Genomic DNA, 24323 nt, shown 5'->3' with positions numbered 1-24323 from the left:
TTAGGGCAATAACATCAGTTATAAACATTTTCTCGGTTCCAAGTAGGCAATACTGATAGTACGAGGCATGTTGCACTTTTAAACCTGGCATTAAACCTATGCCAATAAGCTACAGAAATATTAGCCTTCACGTGTCTTATGGATTGAAAATTATTGCACAAAATGGTAATTACTCAACAGCAAGGAGGAATTATGTGGCTATTGGAAAATAGTCTCAACAACTAAATTATAACAATAGCTTTTTAATCAATCATAATGAAATTAAAATTGTATTATCAAAAGTCAATTATAGCCAACCTTTCCATAACCACCAGATCCGACGTAATTGCTTTCTGAAAAGTTATTGGTGTATTTTTTCAGCTCTTCAAATGTGTAACATTTTACACCTTTTAACTGTGGAACACTGCCGCTGTCTTTAATAGAATCCCATGTAGCTGGACAAATAAAAAAGCCGTTAACCATCAGCAGAATAAAAAGTTAGAAGCAGCACTAAAGAACAGTCACAGAACTCACCAAAAGGGTCGCTCTTTCTAACAGCCTCTTGAGCTCTTTTCTTTTGGCAAACTAAAACTCCTATAATAAGTGATAAAATTAAAAGGATAGATCCACCAGCTACTGCTCCGATTATATTTTCTTTAGAAATTGACTTGTGAGATCCTCTTGATCCAACTGTAAAGCACAATACCTGTAAAGTCAGATCTCTAGTAACAAGTATAGAATAGAGTTAATTGTCATCAGTTAACTGCACTCAGTGCCCAAGCATGATCCTCAACAAGCTAATAAATAATAGTACTACCATATATCTTTACAATTTGCTAATCCATACACTTGGCTTTGTTTTAACTAAATGTGTCCCTTCTCTCACATCGTATATGAGAACTTGAGCACAGCAACTTCTCTTTGTTATTAGCTTTTCATCAGAAACAATTGTTTATAATGGACCATAGATAGATGAAACTTGTGCAAAAGACTAAATTACATATCAATGAAATGTTCTATCACCTTTGAAGTAATTGTAGCTTTCACCAATGAAATAGAATGGTCCAAAATCTGGAGGATGTTCGAAAATCTGATTGCTAAGTATAAATCCAATTGTGGTAATCCCTGTACGGTTGAAATGATCTTGGCCGAGTGGAAAAACTTGCAGGCGTAACGCAAAAAAGACATCTGTCTTTTCCGGATTACTCAAGGAAACTGAATCTACTTGCACCTGATGTTGGCTAAAAGAAGATATCATCGACTTTTGAAGTGACTCAATGCTTGTGTTTCTCAAGTCAGAACTGGAAGGAACTCTGAAAAATAGGTTGCCTGTGTACGGATAACTACATTTACAGGTAGGGCTAGGAATTTGATCAGAACTGCATGGAGTTTTGTCGCAATTATCTGGTGGTGTTGAATATTCAAGGTTCACTTGGGCAACACCACAGTAGTTTTTTGATACATCTTCATAACAAACTGGATTATCCTTAAGTCTGCCAAGTGAACAAGTACAAAACTGAGATTATCAAATATCCTAACAGGTATGATCCAGTATTTCTTTTCTCGTTGCTAAAGTGGAGAAAAAGTGGCTTGAGGACTTACATTATTTGAAAAGGATATTTAGGTATTCCTGTGAGTGATTCAATGGAATTGTTCTGCAAATCAATCTGCTTTAGTTGGTTGCTATAGCTGGATTCAATATCCAGTGTTCCATTAATCTTGTTTCCCTTCAAGAGGCTGTCATAAAGAACCATCTCATCGTCATAAACTTGAAATGCAAATATAGAATGATAGAATCATATACTAGGTCACTTTGTACTACCTTTTGAAACTTTGTTACAAGACTAGCACATAGCGAAAAAGGAGAATAGTTGCATTACAGGCACCGTGGCCTAAAAGTAAAAGAATACTCACACGGTCTGCAACTGTAAAAGACTGAAGAGGCTTGGCAGAATTTCTCCTTGAAGTTGAGTGTTCTCCATTACCCTGTGAACATTTAATTGATGAGGTGCAATTAGGATAATATATACGCTCAGATGCATGTGAGTTCTGCTGAGGCACGTGAAATCAGAGACAGATACACATATGCATGCTAAGAGATAAAGAGGAAAGATAGAGAGAGATGGGTACAGAGTCATCAACGACTGCAAAGTTGATAACCACGGCGGAAAATCAGCAGAGCTAAATGTATTATTGCTCATATCTCTGCAAAACATGACCATAGGACACAAAAGCAAACTAAACTAATCTAAAGACATAGTCTGTAATATCACAACATCAAGATTGATGCATTTTCTTAGCAGAATTGAGTTCCAATTGAAACATAAGTATCCCAAGGCATTGTACGTCAAGGAACTTACAAGTAGTGGAGGACATTCATGCCAGCAAGATTGGGCAAGGGGCCAGTGAATTCATTGTTTGATAAGAACCTGCAAGTGATATGGAGAACTTATAGTGGGGTTCACACACTCGTAAAAACAGAGATCATAGCAAGGTTGTATCAGCATCTGCTTGTCTACTCACAGTTCACCCAAATTTGTAAGATTTTTGAGGGTTGATGGAATCAATCCATTTAATGAATTCCTGTCAAGATGACTACAGTGTACATGGATATCTAGTTAATATGATTTCCCAGGTAATGTAAAGCAAGAAAGATGGCACATTATTAGAATTCTTTAAGCAAGATGGATTTTGGAAATACTTACACCACTTCCAGAGTCTGCACAAGTCCTAATGTAGGGGGTATCTTTCCAGTAAGCAGGTTTTGCTCAAGCAGCCTGTGCAATTACAAGACACAAACAGAAGAAACCATTAGCCAAACGGAAGAAGTACGCTACAAAAAAGAGGAACTTAGATAGTTGGGGTGATTGAGAGACAAGAAAGTTTTAGAAAAATGGCAAAGGGAGTGCTCAAAAAGAGAGGCCACACTATTGTTGATCTATCAAAATAATCGACAAAACATATACACTTCCAGTTCAGTGGAACTTACAAATGTATGAGAGTCATATTTGAGCTGAATAGCTGATCTGGAATCTCACCAGAGAACTGATTTCTCCCCAGGTGACTGCGAGGTAAGTAGTATATCACATAAAAATGAGAGATGAAGATGTTACTTAAGGAACGGACAATACTACTCACAAATGCTTTGTGTGAACAAGCATGTCTAGACCAGGTTTGCTTCCATGGGAGACTGGAAGAGGCCCACTGAGCCTATTATCAGCTAAGTCCAGCCAAGATAGTTTTGATAAATTACCAATAGAAGCTGGTATCGGTCCAATAAAGTTGTTACAATTCAAAGCCCTGCATGATTCAGATTAGTGTTTTAGAAATGTAGCCCAGTAGAAGAAACAGGAAAGATTTCAATATAGTATAACAACAATGAACTACGCCAAAGTCCCAAACAAATTGGGGTTGACTATATGAATCTTCACTGATCATGTTACTCCATTTAAACTCATTCCATGCCAATATTATGCAAAATAAAAATAAGAATAAAAAGTACAAGAAACCCTTTATATTTTCCAACTCTGAAAGGCTGATGGACAATCTGTTTCAAAATATACAACAAGCGTACAGAGCTGTGGTCACTCGCAAAAGTACAGGTGCTCCCCCTTAATACCATCAGAAATTGACAAACAGAGGCGATAACTAAATTGTAAGCATCCACAACCGAATTAGATAGCCAATCTGAGATCACAAATTGTTCCATGTACTGAAATGTCAGCATATTCTAGCTTTAAAAACAAATACTGCATATTTCTCAATATCTTGAGTTCATTAAGCATTGAGATAATAGACATGTAATAAGCAACTTTATGCGATGAAGATCAGTCAAATGATCAATTTGTGAAACAAAACAATCCAAACCATGTAATCAACTCTGGCAGGCATAGTTTTTGGATCCATCTATATCAGTAGGAATATGGATATTGTTAATATACCAGCAACTCAACGAAAACTACGCGTCAGTCCCACACAAATATGTTAATATTCCAGCATTCTAATATTTTTTTCTCAATTCAAGAAATCATATGAACAACAGAAATAAGACTTACACTGATTACATGCCATATAGTTGGTAAAAAAGTTGTAAAATAGAAGAAATTGATATCCTTACAGAAAATGCAGCTGGCTAAGGGATCCAACTGTCTCCGGTATCAGCCCAGAAAACCCGCAACCAACGAGGATCCTGCAACGTAGCTAGGAGCAATTACTCTCTAGAAACAGGAGATAAAGAAATCGGCTGGTGAATCAACAACAATTAAGCATTATATCATGTAATTCCCTTACAGAGTTGTTAAACTCTTCAAACTTCCAATTGATTGAGGGAGTGAACCTGTCAAGCGTTTGTTGTATGATAGATCCCTATACAAGGAACCAGAGAATCAGAACAAAATCTAAATACATTCAAGAGTCAAGAATATTTGTGCATGCATGCAGGAGCACAAGCAGATCACATGAGGGAAAATTGGATTGGTGAATGAGCTATGAAGAAGCACAAGTAATTTATTTCATGCAAAAAGTAGAAAGCTTCAGGTGCTTCAAGAACAGAGTTAATTTCACGGATGGTTACTCAACTTTCATCATTTTATTGCACCAAAGTCGTTAAACTTTGTTCACAACAATCCGTCTAAACACGTCGCCATGCACACAAACAAAATGGTCAAATTATGTTGGGTCCATCCCATAATTTGAGGAAGGAAACATCTCCCTCATTTTAAGGAAGAAAACAAGGAAGAAAACATTTCCCTTGTTTTGAGGAAGAAAACATATTCCTTGTTTTAAGGAAGAAAACATCTTCCTTGTATTTGACAAATTGTCAAGTGCTTGCTTGAGTCACAAATGACATCAATAGATTCATTTCATCCCTATAAATAGGGAAGCCTTCTATCATTTGTAGACACACCAAAATCTCAGGCAATACATCTGAGTGAGAGCAAAGTGAGGTATTCCATAGACTGTAAGAAACTAGTCTGTGAAGAAAAATAGAGTGTGAGTGATATTGTAGTGAGGTGGGAAAAATCAAAAGAGAGTTTTTCTTTTGAGGGTGTAGTGGTCTTAGGAGTATTTGTACTCGTTACTACACGGTGTAAAATTCCTTGCTATAGTGATATCAGCTGCTCTTCTTGGTCGTGGTTTTTTCCCTTATTCAGAAGGGTTTCCACGTAAAAAATCTTGGTGTCATTATTGTTGCATTTTATTCTTGTTGATTTAACCATAAGTTAGTGTTCCGCGTTTATCACTAATACCGGAAATATTATTCTTGCGGTCTATTTTTATTCCCAACAAGTGGTATCAGAGCCAAGGTTCTATCTGAGTATGCTCTGTGGTTGCAGCATAGTCTGAACTTCCACATCAGAAAAGAATTACCTTGGTGCTCCTGCATCAGCTGCCACGTCACCGGTCAGTTTTGTAATTTTTGAAAAATTGCAGTTTGGTCCCTCAATTTTTTTTAAAATTATTCAGAAGGTGAAAATGACCATTGACGAGTCAACTTCATCTTTTGGAGCTATGATTATGCTCACAGCTACCAACTACACGCTGTGGAAACCTCGGATGGAAGATTTCCTCAGTTGTGAAGACTTCTTTGATCCAATAGAGCTGAAGGGTATTAATCCTGACCCGCCCAAGTCAATAGAGTTGAAGAAAATTAATAGAAAAACTATTGGTCAAATCCGACAATGGATTGACCCTAGTGTCTTCCACCACGTTGCACAAGAAATCGATGCTTATGCCCTTTGGAAGAAGTTGGAAGACATGTATCAGGCCAAGACCGCTAGGAACAAGACCCTTCTGATGAGACGCCTTGTCAATATGAAGCTCAAAAGTGGAACTTCTGTTGCCGAACATACCAGTGAGTTCCAGAGTCTAGTAAATCTATTATCTTGTGTAGAAATGCCACTTGGAGACGAAATGCAATCTCTACTACTTCTTAGTTCCCTTCCTGATAGTTGGGAAACACTAGTTGTTACTCTCAGCAACTCAGCCCCAGATGGCAAACTTACCATGTCTGTGGTCAAGGATGCATTGTTCAATGAAGAGGCAAGAAGGAAAGATATGAGCACAGATCAGACTCATGCCCTTGTGACGGAGAATCGAGAAAGATCACAAGGAAAATAACAAAGAAACAGTAGAGGAAAATGGCAAAGTAGAGGCAAAAGTCGGGGGAGATCATCGGATGGCCGGAAACCTTCTTATACCTGCCACCATTGCGGTATAGAGGGTCACATGAAGAAGAATTGCTACAAATGGCTAGAGGAGCAAGACAAGAGCAGTTCTCAACCGAAGAACAAGGGTGGTAAAGCGCTCATCACAATCTCAGGTGATGTAGCGTACTGTACTACCCATGATGAGACATGTTTTCACGTCTCAAGAGAAGACACGGAATGGGTGGTAGATACTGCAGCATCCTACCACGTAACTCCCCACAGGCACTACTGCACAACATACAAAGCTGGAGACTTTGGAGCGGTGAAGATGGGTAATTCCAGTTCCTCTGGAATAGCCGGAATTGGTGATGTACAAATAAAGATAGGTACCGGGAGCACAATCACTTTGAAGGATGTCAGACATGTGCCAGATCTTCGGCTCAATCTCCTGTCAGTGGTATCTCTTGACAAACAAGGGTATGAAAACCATTTTAGAGAGACACATGAAAAATGTCAAAGGGCGTTTTGACAATCGCTCGAGGACATGTTTATGGCACATTGTACAAAACGCATTTGAGAATTTGTACAGACAACCTCAATATTGCAGAGGAGGCTTCTCAGGATTTATGGCACCAGAGACTCGGCCACATGAGCGAGAAAGGGTTGACTACCTTGATGAAGAAGAATCTTATAAATGTTGACAAGAACGCTGCACTGTGTCCTTGTAATCATTGTCTATTCGGTAAGCTACACAAAGTGTCATTTAATTTCACTTCAACAAAAAGATCAGAGTTGTTAAGTTTGGTACACTCTGATGTCTCCGGTCCTATGGAGGTTGAATCACTCGGTGGAAGAAGATATTTTCTGACTTTTATCGATGATGTTTCTCGGAAAGTGTGGGTGTATTTCCTGAAGACGAAGGACCAGGTGTTCGAGTGCTTCAAGTCATTTCACGTCTTGGTGGAACGTGAAACAGGAAAGAAGCTGAAATGTCTCCGATCTGATAATGGAGGCGAGTATACTTCCAAGGCGTTCGATGCATATTGCAGAGCATATGACATTCGACATGAGAAGTCAGTACCACGCACCCCTTAGCACAATGGCGTTGCTGAAAGAATGAACCGGACTATCATGGAGCGTGTCCGGAGCATGCTGAACATGGCTAAACTTCCAAAGCCATTTTGGGGAGAAGCAGTCAATACCGCATGTTGTCTCATCAACCGATCACCTTCAGTACCACTCAACTTTGAAGTTCCAGAGAGGCTATGGACAGGTAAGGATCCTAAATACTCACATCTTAGAGTATTTGGGTGTTCATCATATGCACATGTATCCAAAGAGCTCAGACAGAAGCTTGATGCGAGAACTATCCCATGCATTTTCATTAGCTACGGAAATGAAGAGTTTGGATACAGGTTATGGGATCCTAAGGAGAAAAAAAGTGATCAGAAGCAGGGACGTTGTGTTTCACGAAAATTTGACAATAGAAGACATTGAAAAATCCACGATGTCTCAGAAGTCAAATGAGGGTGCTCAAGTTTCAAATGAAGCACCAGAATTGTTCTTGAGAAATAATGACGAAGTGCCAGAAGAAAACTCAGAAGCAGAAGAAGATGAGGAGACAGAAGAGAGTGCTGAGCAAGGGGAGCCACAACCCACCTCACCAGAACCATCACACGACACAGATGATGGTAGTTCTTCTCAGATGGTTCCAACTGCTCGTAGATCTGAACGAGGCCATATACCATAAAAAAGGTACTCATCATTTTGCTTACTGAAGATGGAGAACCGGAGAGTTTTCAAGAAGTTATGTCTCATAAGGATAAAGAAAAATGGCTGATAGCAATGCAGGATGAGTTAGAATCTCTACATAAAAATCAAACTTATGAGATCGTAGAACTTCCTAAAGGGAAGAAGGCACTGAGAAACAAATGGGTGTTCAAGTTAAAGAAGGATGCAAGCGGACAAGTGGTGAAACACAAAGCTCGGTTGGTTGTCAAAGGGTTCCAGCAGAAGAAAGGAATTGACTTTGATGAGATATTTGCACCAATTGTCAAGATGACCTCAATCCGAGTTATACTTGGCTTAGCAGCAAGTATGAACTTGGAGCTTGAACAGATAGATGTGAAGACAGCATTTCTTCACGGAGATTTGAAAGAAGAAATCTATATGCAGCAGCCAGAAGGTTTTGAGGTTTCAAGTGATAATCTCGTGTGCAAGCTATCTAAAACCTTGTATGGTTTGAAGCAGGCACCAAGGCAGTGGAATAAGAAGTTTGACTCATGCATGAAGAGTCAAGGCTACAAGAAGACTACTGCGGATGAGTGTGTATACATCAAGAGACTTCCAGACGGTACCTTCATTGCTCTTCTACTATATGTAGACGACATGTTGATCGTTGGGAAAGATCAAATGAAGATAAACCAACTGGAGAAAGAACTCTCTGTTGACACCCAATTTTGTCCCTCCTTTATTTCAATTTATTTACTCGGGCTTCTAAATTTACTGACGAGCTAAATACTTTATTTTCACTATTTTTTATTTTTTATTGCTACTACTATTAATATCGCTACTGTTATTTTCAACATTACGAGCATTACTTTACCACAAAATTTAAATGATTCGTCATCATTTCATCTTTTCGGGTTTGGACTCGTTAAATTAATTACAGAACAACACTTTGTTAAATCCTTATCTTTCACATATTAATTATTAATTGTCTTCATATAGTATATATTGTACTAGTTGTTAAATTAGAAGCCCAAGAATAATTAAAATAGAGGACGAAGGGTTAACAATTTCAGCCAAATAAATGGCCCAAATTATCAGCCCATACTCTAATTAATTCAGCCAACCCACATTATTCCCTACCCAAAACAATTCAGCCCACATTATTTCCCTACCCAACCCATTACCTAATTCTACCCGGCGGCCCACTACAATTAAAACCCCTAACCTCTCTTCCTCTTTCATTTCCCTTTTTCCTTCTCTTCTTCACCTAACCCTAGTCGCCCCCCTCTTTCTCTCTTTCTCCTTTCCTTCTTCAGCCGACGCACACCCTACCACTTCATCTCCCTCCTCACGCTCCTCCCCACTCTCCCTTGTCCCCCACACGCCTCTGTCCCCTCCATCCTTCTCTGTCCCCGCTCCTCTCTCTCTTTTCTTAAAACCAAACGAAACTCTATAAATCTGGGGGGATCTTTTCAATTTTGGTGGACAGGTTTTTGTGACAAAGTTTGATTTTTTTTCATCTGGTCTTTAACCCCCTTTAAAACAGAAGAACATTTTTTGTTGGAAAAGGGAATTTTGGGTCTGTAACTTACTCCTAATTTCATACTGTTTGATAAGGAATTTTTCAGCGTTTCCCAAAAATACCCAACTATTTTCAAAACTTGTTTCCTTTCCGGTGAACTTTAGCCGTGGGGGGACTGATTTTGGAAAGAAAAAAAAAAGGAGATGAATCCCTACTCTCTACTTTTGGTATCTGATTCGATTCATCGAAAAAGAAAGAATACGAAACTTTAGTTCGCAAAAATCCTCAATACTTTCATTCGAATTCATTTGGCTCAAGGTTCGGGTCTATTCATAACGAGAGAGTAGATTCGACGCCGTCGACGCCCCAATTCACTGCACCAACAAAAGGTAAACAATCCTTCTTTAAGTAGTTTAATAAGTGCCTGTGCGTCCCAATATGTTCGTTGTCTTAGTGGGTTTGATTGTTGTTTAATAACTGAACAACATTATGTGTGCCCCTGTTAATCAGTTTTTCATTTTGGTAGTTAATAACAATCACAGGTTCATGTATGAGTCGACTTTCACTTAGTCTTGTCTTATCTGATTCTGTAGTCATTTAGCTTATGTGCACTTGGAAGATTAGTCATGTAGAGTTTTAATTTGTTTGTATTCTTGATTAAGTTATGAGTTAGCTTTAGGTTGGCAACCTGTTAGTTACACAGATTTGTATTATATCAGTGTTTTGAATTGTCTTGTCAAGTTGTGACCTTCTCTGGTCTGAAATGTGACTTAAGTGATTAAAACTAATTAGTCCTGAGTTTATCAAATCTAAAACTTTAATTCAGTTGTGTCTGGTAAGATTGCGATCAATGATGTGCAATAAAGTTCAGAGTCTGTTCAATCATATACTGTTTGCCTTCATCATGTTTTGGTTCAGTTTAAGACACGATTGAATGCTCTTAAGTAATATGCTTTACTTTGTTGTTCTCTTTGTCCGTTGTCGTATGATCGAATGAGAAATGCTTTACTTTGATAAATGCTCTACTTTGCTTTACTTTTCTATTTACAAACGAACAAATGAGCATCTTTCCAAAACATTTTTTTTCTTTAATCTCTACTTTGTTGTTTATTTGAATCTTTCCAGCCTTCATTTTTTTTTTAGTCAAGAGACTGCGATATGTTCATTCGTCGTTTTCTCTTTACCCTTCTGTTCAAGGAAATAAATGATAGTTCGTGTGATCTCTTAAGGTCATTAGATGTTTCTTTTTTTGATATTTGTGATTGGTTAGTTTAGAATAGAGTCTGATCCTTTTTTTTCTACTTTATAGCCTAAATGTATTCTCAGATACACTCTTGCTGTATTTCCAATGAATCAAGCCTTATGCTATTGAATAAGATCAAGCATATAGTTTCAAATGCCTCTAAACACATCTCCCCTCTGTAATCCCTAGACCATGTGTACTGCATCCTTTGTCTTGAGCTGTTAGTAGCCAGTTTGCTTATACGAAAGCATGAAATTTGTAAGTTTTCACATTCTGGATTGCCTTTAGGAACCTTGTATTATGAATTATTCCCAGATTGCTATTCTGTTTGCCTTCTGTGGTGATTCCTTAATTTGGTAAAAGTTGTTAAATCTTACATAGGCATGAGAATAGGTTGTGTTCCTCTAAAATCTGGTGGCTATTGCCCCTGTATTCACGATTGCAAAGAATGACTTGTGTCCTGCCTGTTGGCTTTTGTAAACAAGTAAACTGAAGTACTGGTTTAGGTACTATCGACAGCTACGAAAACTGGCAATTGCTTACTACATGAATAGGAAACATCATGTATATATTATGATGTATGTATGAGAATATATCTGGTATATGCATGAATCATTTATGTTGGAAGCTGAAACTGCTCTATTTTTATTCGTTGCTTTTGATTGCCTGGATACGATTTTGGATCTGTGCTTATTTCCCTCTAACTGTTTGTTGGTATGGAGTCTTACTGCCCATTCTGTTTATCTCTATATGTCTCCAGTTCGGCAGTGAGCTTTGTTTTGGGATGCCATTATTTGCGAGATGTTTTCCTTATTCTTTCTTTTCATCTAAATGTTGCCCTTATATAATTTGAACCCGTATTAACATTCCTTCTTTCTGTATGCCATGTAATCCTTATTGTTATTCTTGGACCATGGATTCTCACCAACTAGAATAAGATTGTTTTCTCATTATTGTCACTATCTGTTTTCATATTCTACACTTTTATGCAACTTATACTGTGCTTTGTTGGCTGCCTATAGCTTTATAAAGCATGTTATATATCTGTATTTATTCATCTTTATATGCTAGGTATACTTGCATCGATTATGTATATGTACGTGCATGACTGGTATACTTTAGCCTATACATCCTTATGAATGTGTATACATGAGATATATCTAAATATACACAGTATATACATAATCTACTGATTTGTTTTGAATGTATATTTTACGTGTTTAATCTTATTCATCGATTATATACTAATCCTTTTCTTTCGTTTTTATGCATGACTACCGCATACGAGTCCGAGTGACTCGCTTTCTTCCACATTTGGCGTTGGGCTAAAAGCCCAACATGACCTCTTCTTGTCCAGCCTGCCCACAGCAACAAAAAAAAAAAAAAAGGGACTTTCTGGGCCGAAGCCCAATAACAAATAGGCTGCAGCAGCAGTCCAAAAATGGACTGTTCCATTTGCTCTTCCTTCCTTCTATCTTATTTTTGTTGTATTTCTCATTTACCTTGTATGACTAACACTTTATTTTTGCCTTTTAGTTATAGAGAATTAGTACGGGTAGTTGTAGAAACAATAAGTAGTCATCTTAAGGAAGAACTATTAATAATTCCATCAGTTTCGTTTTCTTTTTATCTATTTTATCTATTTCTAAAATTGTTTATAGTACTTATAGTATTCACTTATATTACACAATTGATCTTCAAAGACGCGAAGTCGCGAACATCTATTTTGAATTAAGGGTACGTCCTATTCTTATTATCTTAGAAAATTTTGAAATGCCACTAAGATGTAAGTATGAACTCATGTATACTTTATCAACAACTCTTCAAGTTTGAATCAATCATGTACATTGAGAAAAAAAATCCATTTTATCTTTACTTTTAAAACAAAATCAGCTAATGTCTCCCCTTTTGAGTCATTTTCAAACATGTTTAAAACATTACATCATCCCGTGTTTTTCTTCAATTTATTTTTCTTTTATGCAAATTATTATTTTCTACAAGTCTTATTTTTAAGCATTCTTACATGGCTATTCACCACTTTAGGCATATTTACAAGACTACATTCTTTTATAATACTATGCTTACACTTAGCCTAATTAATTATAAGTCCGGACGGTTAACCATTGTTAATGGGTCTTAAAGGATGCCTAATACCTTCCTTTTAGACTAATTGAACCCTTACCTAGAATCTTAAGTTTCTCAGACCTTAAACAGAGTTAACTTTAAACATAACTTTAATAAACTTCAGGTGTCCTAATTCACCATAAATAATTAGGTGGCGACTCCTTAAAATAAACAAAAAACAGGAATCTCCAATATGTCGTACTTCTAATTTAACCCGGTTAAAATGGAGTATGACACTCTCTAAGTATTTTGATATGAAAGACTTAGGACCGGCTCAACAGATTCTTGGGATGCAGATCACTCGAGACAGGAAGAATCGCAAGTTATGGCTATCTCAAGAGAAGTACATTGATCGGGTACTTGAGAGATTCAACATGAATAATACCAAACCAGTTAGTGTTCCACTTGCGAATCACTTCAAGTTGAGCAAAAGAACATGTCCCACATCCAAGGAAGAGATCGGGGAGATGTCAGCGGTACCCTATTCTTCAGCAATTGGAAGTCTGATGTATGTCATGGTATGCACACGGCCAGATATCGCTCATGCAGTGGGTACAGTGAGTCGTTTTCTCTCTAACCCCGAGAAGGAGCATTGGGAGGCAGTCAAATGGATTCTCAGATACTTGAAGGGTACCACGAAGTTATGTCTTTGCTACGGAGGAGCTGATCCAGTCTTGGAAGGCTATACAGATGCTGATATGGCCGGAGATATTGATAGTAGAAAATCTACTTCAGGATATATCTACACTTTTGCAGGGGGAGCTGTTTCTTGGCAATCAAGATTGCAGAAGTGTGTCGCTTTATCTACAACAGAAGCAGAATACATTGCTGCCGCTGAAGCTGGTAAAGAAATGTTGTGGCTAAAGCGCTATCTCCAAGAACTTGGGATCCAGCAGAAAGAGTACAAGATACATTGTGACAGTCAGAGTGCTCTAGACTTGAGCAAGAACTCCATGTACCATTCCCGTACAAAACATATTGATGTTCGGTATCACTAGATACGCGAGACGATTGATCAACAACTGTTGAGACTAGTGAAGATCAACACAAAGGAGAATCCATCAGACATGCTGACCAAGGTGGTACCGAGAGACAAGTTCGAATTGTGCAAAGAACTTGTCGACATACACTCAAACTAAAAGCCAGTGTACCCTCCTTCAGGTGTATGGGACTGGAGGGGGAGATTTGTTGGGTCCATCCCATAATTTGAGGAACGAAACATCTCCCCCATTTAAGGAAGAAAACAAGGAAGAAAACATTTCCCTTGTTTTGAGGAAGAAAACATATTCCTTGTTTTAAGGAAGAAAACATCTTCCTTGTATTTGACAAATTGTCAAGTGCTTGCTTGAGTCACAAATGACATCAATAGGTTCATTTCATCCCTATAAATAGGGAGGATGTTATATCCCGTATTTTTGAACCTCGGAGCATCTGCTGGGGTGGGGCCCACATACCGAGATTTTTTTTGGAACATCTGAAAAGTCATATGAATCACATATGTAAAGTTAAACACAACTCATGAAGTACCTTTGGACCAAATCAAAGTGGAAACCCTCCAAACGAATATTTTTAAGAAAACGTTTTCGGGTGACCTGACTTTGGGGGGCAAAAACTGTATTGTAAGTTTGGAATTTCGAAAATACCTTGAAATAGAAGTTGTAGATAATTGAATTAGCTTTCCATCCATAGGTCGTGGGTTCCCAGGTGACGTCGGTACAAGGACATATGAACGTTTTAAGGTCGAAAGGTCAGTGGGCTAGGCCCAACTCGGGACCAACCGAGTTGGCCCAAAAAAATGAAAAAAAAAATTCAGGCCCAAGTGAGGAGCCATTCGGCCATGGTCCATAAAAAGGATCCAAGCCCATGGAATTAAGTCATGTGGTCAATGAATAAAAGACCACTTAATCATCCAAATTCCATAGAACTTTCAAGAGAAAGAATAGGAGGAAAAAACAAGAGAAAAACAAGAACAAAAAGAGGGCATTTCGGGTTTGCCCATAGAAAAATCACCCCTCAAAATCTTGCCTCTAAAATTATTTTCTTGTTGAATTCCTACTAAATTAAGTGTCCTCTACAACTTGGTGTAATTGTTTTGGAAGAAGGAGCACTTATTTCTTCAAGTTGACAACTTGTTCAAGTGAAGAAGTTTGTAGAAAAAGGTAAGAATCAATTCCTTTTTCTTATGTTATGAAGGTTTGTTTATGTTGTGGTATGTGGAAATGAGTAGAAATTATGGAAATAAGGAAGTTTGCAAAGTGGGTATGTATATATATATGTAGCCATGGGTGTATATATGTTGTATACATATATGAGTTGAATTTTATGTTGCATTCTAGTTGTGGTTATGATGGAAATTATATTGGGAATGAAAGTTGAATGAATTTTGGTTGAAGTTGGAATGTAGATGATTATGTCACTTTAGAATAATTTTGTGATATTATGGAAATGAAGTTGTTAAGATGTGAATTATGATTATGGTTGATGAATTTGGAAGTTGGAAACTTGTTATGAAGTTGTATGCCAAAGATTTGATGTTTTGCATAAGTTATGATTTTGGCGGAAGATTGTATATCATGTATATCGAGTGTATATCTTAAGGAAAACGATATGAAATGTTTCTAGAACTATATGGTGATGATCATGATGGTTGTTGAATATGAAATTATTGATCTTAGTTGAAAGTTGGGTTGAATTGAATATTATGTCAACTTGTGAGAAAAATGACTAGTTGAAGGATATTTGTGTTTTTAATGTTCATTGTTGATATTGTTGTTGTCGTTTGGGTTGTTGTTGATGATTTATAGCCGAGTTGAATTCTCGGGGTGTCATATGTATAGGGGAAGTGCTGCCGAAATTTCGGTAGCCAAATATGCTTAAAGTTGAAATAATGGCATTAATAATTCACAATTGGTAAACTTGACCAATTGCAGTTTTTCGACGAAACGGGAAGTGAGTTTGGAAAGGCTTAAGGAGCGCGAAAGGTATGTAAAGCAACCCCAATTCTTCCCTTGGCATGCCCCTAGTGTGTTAGGGTCGGATCCGGGCCTCGAAGGACCTCTTGGCCCTCGGAATCCGCAAGACAAAATTTCAGTTTTTCCTTCAGTAGAATTGAACCATTTTGATACGCTTTTTCTGAAATTATGCAATTTTGCTCTAAATTATTCAGAAAATCATAGAATGTTTGTATAACCTTTTTAGGTGATACTATATGCTTAGAGGGCACAATTTGAGCCCGCCGCCTTGTTTGTCCCAAGGCGGGCCCGCTATTTACGGTTTTGCCCCTAATATGTTAAAGCTTCCTTTTTAAGCGATTTTTGAAAGAAATGTTTTAATTACCCTACTAATCGCTTAACGAATATTATTTTAAATATTCTGTTAAATATTATAAATTATTTTGACACTCGGAATGACTTCGGGAAAGTTATACTTCTGTAATTTATTATGATATCCGAAATACATTTATTATGATTCCGTCCGACCCCATTGGATTTGTTTGTCTTTGATACGCTTCATCGAGTCTTTGAAAACATTTATTATATTTTTAAATTGCATTGGTCTCTCACTACTCCATTCGTGGATGTCCCAATGTTTCCCACACTGAGCCCGGACCAGGATATGTTGTCAAGCGTAATTCTCTGCATTGTTCGCCGCGTCCCGGTGTGAGGGGGCAGGTATACGCGTACATGGGTCTGTGGAGTATGATGTGCCATGTCCGCCTATTCTGATCTGATCTGTATGGCCATTTTGATATGACATTATATGATACGGGGCCACGCCCCTTTTTCTGATTCCTCTGTATAGTGGCACCAGCGTCGGGAGGGTGGCCACATTCTGTCTGCCGAGTCCCCTGTCAGGGACTGGATATGATATGATATGACATATGTTTCTGTACGCATTCTGTCTGTTTTGGAAATATGCATTTGACACTCTGGATTCTGTACTCATTTTCTGTAACCATTATGATTTGACTTCTGTGATTCCGCTTTATATATTCAGTACATATTTCGTACTGACCCCCTTTCTTCGGGGGCTGCGTTTTCATGCCGCGCAGGTACTGACGACAGGTTCGCTGATCCACACGTTTAGGATCCTATTTCTGCTATTTGGGGCGCTCTCTTCTACAGAGCCCATCTTTTGGTACAGTCTGTCACTGCTATCTGGATATGTACTTTGTTCAGGGTATGACGGGGCCCTGTCCCGTCTTATGATTATGATATGTTCTGTAGAGGTCTGTGGATACATCTGTGTGGGTTCTGTACATATGTTTGGGATATTCTGTTCTGTGATGGCTTTATCGGCCTATGTGTGCCAAGTCTGCTTTTCTGCTAAGTTCTGTAGCGACCACTAATATTATTATTATTATATTATTATTCTGTTAATATGCTAATTTGGGGTATCGGGTACGTATAGGTGCCCAGCTCGGGCACTGGTCGCGGCCCACGGGGTTGGGTCGTGACAAAAGTGGTATCAGAGCGGTTCGTCCTCGGAATGTCCACAGACCGTGTCCAGTAGAGTCTTGTTTATCGGTGTGTTGTGCACCACACCTATAAACAGGAGGCTACAGGGCATTTAGGATACTACCCTTCTTTCTGTCTTAGATCGTGCGATAGAGCTGTGTTATCAGGATGACCCCTTCCTAACGAGTGGCTATATTTGCAGATATGCCTCCAAAAAAGGCGACAGCGGCCCAAAAGGCCAAGTCAGTTGCCGTATGAGAGACTAGCCGGGTCCAGAGGACTACCAGGGCCTAGGTATATATTGCTCCGGAGACTTTACCCCAGACAGAGGGTTCTTCTACACCGCCACTCGTGGAGGAGATTGGGGCAGCCGTAGCTGCAGATCGGGGGATGGTTCCACTGCCAGCTCCCGCAGTTCCAGTACATGAGCCTCCAGCTCCACGGCCAGGCACTGAGGATCAGTCTATGAGGGAGGCAGTCCAGTTGCTGACTAGACTTGTGGCAGGGCAGGTTCAGGGGCATGGACTGGGAGGTGATCGGGCAGTCAGGCGTGATAGTTCGAGAGCCCGTGAGTTTTTGACTTGTAACCCTCCAGAGTTCTTCGGGACAAAGCCCGAGGAGGATCCTGAGGAGTTTATTAGGAAGATGCGACGCACTCTAGATTTGATTAATGCTTCCGAGACAGAGTCAGTCGCGTTAGCTTCGTACCGGTTATATGATGTGGCGGCAAACTGGTACGAGTCATGGGGGCTATCCAGGGGGGACGGTGCTCCTCCAGCAGTTTGGGGCGATTTTTCTCAGGCATTTCTTGGACACTTTCTGCCCCCAGAGTTGCGACGAGCCAGATCTGATAGATTCTTATTATTGAGGCAGAAGGGCCGCAGTATTCGGGACTATAGTTTGGAGTTTGATTCCTTGGCCCGATATGCACCTACTGTGGTGGCTACTATGGCGGACCGGATGCATAGATATATTATGGGGCTGGATCGGTATTTTGTTGATAGCTGCTTAGTATTGGCTGCTCAGCCCGGTATGGACATTGCCCGTATCCAGGCCCATGCCCAGGGCATGGAGGATCGGGGCAGAGGAGGACACCAGCCTGACAGGGGCCAGGATCGGAGACAGCCCAAGAGGGCCAGGTCATCTGGAGACTTTCGGGGCAGACAGCCCCAACAGCCGCAGCAGCCTAGCAGATTTTCATCTCAGCCGGCGCAGAGCGCGCCTCCCCAGCCTGCAAGTCGCAGATTCGATAGCCCAGGGTATTCAGGAGCAGGCCAGAGCTCCAGGGCTTCAGGTTCGCGGACAGATAGGGGTTCTGGTCAGATGAGGCCACCCAGGGTTCAGTGTTCTTTTTGCGGCAGATACCATACGGGAGAGTGCTACAGAGCCACCGGTGCATGCTTTTCTTGTGGCCGTCAGGGCCATTCTGTGAGAGATTGCCCGTATAAGGGTAGTTCGGGTGGTGCAGCGCAGCCTACCGGATCAGCCGCTGGGTCTTCATCTTCGTCAGTGGCTATGCGCCCTACGGGGCAGGGTATTTCGGCACCAGCGGGTCGCGGCAGAGGCCGTGGTGGAGCTTCTGGTATTAGCGGTCCTTCGAACCGTATTTATGCTTTGGCCAGCCGCCAGGATCAGGAGGCATCTCCTAATGTCGTTACAGGTACTTTATTGGTCTTCTCTCGGTCTGTGTATGCATTAATTGATCCAGGTTCAACTTTATCATATATTTCACCTCTTGTTGCCGGTAAAATTGGTATTATGTCTGAACCTATAGAGCCATTTGAGGTAGCCACACCGATAGGGGACTTTATTGTAGTGAAACAGGTTTATAAAGACTGTTCTGTGATTGTATGTGGCCGTGATACTAAGGCAGATCTGGTAGAGTTAGATATGACTGAATTTGATGTTATTATGGGTATGGACTGGCTAGCTTCCTGTTATGCTAATGTTGACTGCCAGAATAAGGTGGTTCGCTTCCAGTTTCCCGGGGAGCCAGTTTTAGATTGGGCTGGAAATACAGCATCGCCGAAAGGTAAGTTTATTTCATACCTTAAGGCAAAGAAAATGATTAGAAAGGGTTATATCTATCATCTGGTACGGGTGCAAGACTTGGACGCAGAGACGCCGACACTTCAGTCAGTCCCCGTGGTTAATGAGTTTCCAGATGTTTTCCCCGACGAGCTTCCAGGTCTTCCTCCAGAGCGGGAGATAGATTTCTCTATTGATTTACTCCCAGACACTCAGCCTATCTCTATTCCTCCGTATAGAATGGCGCCTGCAGAATTAAAGGAGTTGAAGGAGCAGCTGAAAGATTTGTTGGATAAGGGCTTCATCAGGCCCAGTACTTCGCCTTCGGGAGCCCCGGTATTATTTGTGCGTAAGAAGGACGGGTCGCTGCGTATGTGTATTGATTATCGGCAGCTGAATAAGGTAACTATAAAGAATAAATACCCCTTCCCCAGGATTGATGATTTGTTTGATCAGCTGCAGGGCGCTAAGTGTTTTTCGAAGATAGATCTTCGATCCGGTTACCACCAGGTGCGAGTACGAGAGGCCGATATCCCTAAGACAGCTTTCCGGACCCGATATGGGCATTACGAGTTCAGGGTTATGTCTTTTGGGCTTACTAATGCCCCCGCAGTATTCATGGATTTGATGAACCGGGTATTCAGGCCATTCTTGGATATGTTTGTAATTGTATTCATTGATGATATCCTGGTTTATTCCCGGTCTGAGGCGGAGCACGCAGATCATCTGAGATCGGTATTAGGGGTACTCCGGCATCAGAAATTATATGCGAAATTTTCTAAGTGTGAATTCTGGCTGTCTTCAGTGGCTTTCTTGGGGCATGTTATTGCAGCTGATGGTGTCCGGGTGGACACACAGAAGATTGAGGCCGTGAAGAATTGGCCCAGACCTACGATGCCCACAGAGGTACGCAGTTTCCTGGGGTTAGCAGGCTATTACAGGAGATTTGTGGAGAAGTTTGCTTCGATTTCAGCGCCTTTGACAAGGCTGACTCAGAAGGGAGCTAAGTTCCTGTGGTCTGACGCTTGTGAACGGAGCTTCCAGTTGCTGAAGGAGAAGCTGACTACAGCCCCAGTTCTGACTCTTCCAGAGGGACCGGACGGGTATGTTATTTATTGTGACGCTTCTGGCATGGGGTTGGGCTGTGTATTGATGCAGCATGGCAGAGTTATAGCGTATGCTTCCCGGCAGCTCAAGCAGCATGAGAAGAATTATCCTACCCACGATCTGGAGCTCGTAGCGGTAATTCATGCTCTGAAGATATGGAGACACTATTTATATGGCATTCATGTGGATATCTATACTGATCATAAGAGTCTCCAGTATATTTTCAGGCAGAGAGAGCTTAATTTGCGACAGCGGAGGTGGCTGGAGCTTCTGAAAGATTATGACGTGGATATTCTGTATCATCCGGGTAAGGCTAATGTTGTTGCCGATGCGCTCAGTCGGAAGTCTATGGGCAGTTTGGCCGATTTACAGCCAGACAGGAGAGAGATAGCCCGTGATATTCAGCAGTTGGCTAGTCTCGGGGTTCGTCTGGCCGATTCTGGAGATACACGGATTTCTGAGTCATCCCTCAGGGACGATATTAAGCGGCGTCAATACGAAGATCCTGTCTTAGCTCAGTACAGGGACACAGCCTATGATAAGGAGAGGACTCCGTTCGAGTTTTCACCGGACGGTACTTTGTTATACAGAGGCAGGTTGTGTGTACCTGATATTGCGGGCCTTCGGCAGCAGGTTATGAGCGAGGCACATTATGCTCGCTATTCGGTCCATCCTGGGTCTACGAAGATGTACCATGATCTCCGATGCTTATACTGGTGGGACGGCATGAAGCGGGATATTGCAGAGTTCGTCGCCCAGTGCCTTAATTGTCAGCAGGTCAAGATTGAGCATCAGAAGCCGGGTGGACTGTTGCAGGAGATGGAAATCCCGACTTGGAAGTGGGAGGTTATTAATATGGACTTCATTACAGGTTTGCCTCGCACTCCACGGAAGTATGATTCCATCTGGGTCGTTGTTGATAGGCTGACGAAATCAGCCCATTTTCTTCCCGTCAGGACTACTTATTCCGCCGAGGATTATGCCAGGCTCTATATTAGAGATATTGTGAAGCTTCACGGAGTTCCTATATCTATTATTTCTGACAGAGGCGCCCAGTTTACGGCGCGTTTCTGGAGGTCGTTTCAGGAGGGTCTAGGGACTCAGGTGAGTCTGAGCACGGCCTTTCATCCTCAGAGCGACGGACAGGCCGAGCGCACTATACAGACGCTGGGGGATATGTTGCGGGCCTGCGTTATTGATTTCAGAGGCAGCTGGGATGATCACTTGCCATTGATTGAGTTTGCATATAATAACAGTTACCATTCCAGCATCCAGATGGCTCCGTACGAGGCTCTATATGGCAGGAAATGCAGATCGCCGATTGGCTGGTTTGATATTGGCGAGTCAGAGTTGATTGGCCCAGATATGGTCCAGCAGGCCGTGGACAAGGTAAAACTTATTCGGGAGCGACTGTTGGCAGCCCAGAGTCGACAGAAGTCATACACGGATAAACGGCGTCGACCGTTGGAGTTTCAGGTAGGCGATTGGGTATTCCTGAAGGTATCGCCTATGAAAGGCGTGATACGGTTCGGCAGAAAGGGTAAGCTCAGTCCACGTTATATTGGGCCTTATCAGATTGTTCGAAAAACTGGAAATGTCGCATATGAGCTAGATTTTCCATCTGATTTGGAAGCGGTACATCCGGTATTTCATGTCTCTATGCTTCGTAAATGCGTCAGTGACCCTTCTAGAATATTTCCTGCTGATGATATTCAGGTGACGGAGCAACTATCGTACGAGGAGCAGCCCGTATCTATTTTGGATCGTCAGGTAAGGAGGCTTCGGATTAAAGATGTAGCCTCTGTTAAGGTACTGTGGCGGAACGATAATAGGGAGGAAATGACATGGGAGGCCGAAGAGGAAATGAAGAAGAAATATCCTCATTTATTCTCTATACCCACAGGTAACCTTAAATCCCTGCTTTAATTTATTCCAATATCAATCGTGTGTCATATGTGATGTCTGTAAACATGAACTCCCCCAAAGTATTTTCAAACCCTATGAGATTAATTTAACATTCGAGGACGAATGTTCTAAAGGGGGGGAGGATGTTATATCCCGTATTTTTGAACCTCGGAGCATCTGCTGGGGTGGGGCCCACATACCGAGATTTTTTTTGGAACATCTGAAAAGTCATATGAATCACATATGTAAAGTTAAACACAACTCATGAAGTACCTTTGGACCAAATCAAAGTGGAAACCCTCCAAACGAATATTTTTAAGAAAACGTTTTCGGGTGACCTGACTTTGGGGGGCAAAAACTGTATTGTAAGTTTGGAATTTCGAAAATACCTTGAAATAGAAGTTGTAGATAATTGAATTAGCTTTCCATCCATAGGTCGTGGGTTCCCAGGTGACGTCGGTACAAGGAGATATGAACGTTTTAAGGTCGAAAGGTCAGTGGGCTAGGCCCAACTCGGGACCAACCGAGTTAGCCCAAAAAAATGAAAAAAAAAAAATTCAGGCCCAAGTGAGGAGCCATTCGGCCATGGTCCATAAAAAGGATCCAAGCCCATGGAATTAAGTCATGTGGTCAATGAATAAAAGACCACTTAATCATCCAAATTCCATAGAACTTTCAAGAGAAAGAATAGGAGGAAAAAACAAGAGAAAAACAAGAACAAAAAGAGGGCATTTCGGGTTTGCCCATAGAAAAATCACCCCTCAAAATCTTGCCTCTAAAATTATTTTCTTGTTGAATTCCTACTAAATTAAGTGTCCTCTACAACTTGGTGTAATTGTTTTGGAAGAAGGAGCACTTATTTCTTCAAGTTGACAACTTGTTCAAGTGAAGAAGTTTGTAGAAAAAGGTAAGAATCAATTCCTTTTTCTTATGTTATGAAGGTTTGTTTATGTTGTGGTATGTGGAAATGAGTAGAAATTATGGAAATAAGGAAGTTTGCAAAGTGGGTATGTATATATATATGTAGCCATGGGTGTATATATGTTGTATACATATATGAGTTGAATTTTATGTTGCATTCTAGTTGTGGTTATGATGGAAATTATATTGGGAATGAAAGTTGAATGAATTTTGGTTGAAGTTGGAATGTAGATGATTATGTCACTTTAGAATAATTTTGTGATATTATGGAAATGAAGTTGTTAAGATGTGAATTATGATTATGGTTGATGAATTTGGAAGTTGGAAACTTGTTATGAAGTTGTATGCCAAAGATTTGATGTTTTGCATAAGTTATGATTTTGGCGGAAGATTGTATATCATGTATATCGAGTGTATATCTTAAGGAAAACGATATGAAATGTTTCTAGAACTATATGGTGATGATCATGATGGTTGTTGAATATGAAATTATTGATCTTAGTTGAAAGTTGGGTTGAATTGAATATTATGTCAACTTGTGAGAAAAATGACTAGTTGAAGGATATTTGTGTTTTTAATGTTCATTGTTGATATTGTTGTTGTCGTTTGGGTTGTTGTTGATGATTTATAGCCGAGTTGAATTCTCGGGGTGTCATATGTATAAGGGAAGTGCTGCCGAAATTTCGGTAGCCAAATATGCTTAAAGTTGAAATAATGGCATTAATAATTCACAATTGGTAAACTTGACCAATTGCAGTTTTTCGACGAAACGGGAAGTGAGTTTGGAAAGGCTTAAGGAGCGCGAAAGGTATGTAAAGCAACCCCAATTCTTCCCTTGGCATGCCCCTAGTGTGTTAGGGTCGGATCCGGGCCTCGAAGGACCTCTTGGCCCTCGGAATCCGCAAGACAAAATTTCAGTTTTTCCTTCAATAGAATTGAACCATTTTGATATGTTTTTTCTGAAATTATGCAATTTTGCTCTAAATTATTCAGAAAATCATAGAATGTTTGTATAACCTTTTTAGGTGATACTATATGCTTAGAGGGCACAATTTGAGCCCGCCGCCTTGTTTGTCCCAAGGCGGGCCCGCTATTTACGGTTTTGCCCCTAATGTGTTAAAGCTTCCTTTTTAAGCGATTTTTGAAAGAAATGTTTT

The 24323-nt window shown here is 40.4% G+C and overlaps 1 protein-coding gene across 2 annotated transcripts in view; it reads right to left on the bottom strand.

Annotated features, from left to right (window-relative positions):
* LOC132598565 (leucine-rich repeat receptor protein kinase HPCA1-like) overlaps positions 1-24323 on the bottom strand; it is a 31028-nt gene that overhangs the window by 2061 nt on the left and 4644 nt on the right. The window contains exons 4-16 of one of the 2 annotated variants that reach the window (XM_060311515.1): positions 4270-4344; positions 4097-4168; positions 3118-3279; positions 2969-3043; positions 2685-2756; positions 2503-2574; positions 2340-2408; positions 2110-2184; positions 1894-1965; positions 1582-1716; positions 1003-1472; positions 514-669; positions 298-434 (exon numbers count right to left, since the gene is read on the bottom strand). In XM_060311515.1, the coding sequence (XP_060167498.1) occupies positions 298-434; positions 514-669; positions 1003-1472; positions 1582-1716; positions 1894-1965; positions 2110-2184; positions 2340-2408; positions 2503-2574; positions 2685-2756; positions 2969-3043; positions 3118-3279; positions 4097-4168; positions 4270-4344 (1642 nt within the window). The remainder of the gene's footprint in view (positions 1-297; positions 435-513; positions 670-1002; positions 1473-1581; positions 1717-1893; positions 1966-2109; positions 2185-2339; positions 2409-2502; positions 2575-2684; positions 2757-2968; positions 3044-3117; positions 3280-4096; positions 4169-4269; positions 4345-24323) is intronic. The other variant, XM_060311516.1, reaches the window with a different exon arrangement.

The sequence above is a fragment of the Lycium barbarum genome, chromosome 6 (assembly GCF_019175385.1).
Source record: "Lycium barbarum isolate Lr01 chromosome 6, ASM1917538v2, whole genome shotgun sequence".
NCBI lineage: Eukaryota > Viridiplantae > Streptophyta > Magnoliopsida > Solanales > Solanaceae > Lycium > Lycium barbarum.
The sequence above is the reverse complement of the archived record's forward strand: the minus strand, read 5'-3'. Positions and strand labels throughout refer to the sequence as shown.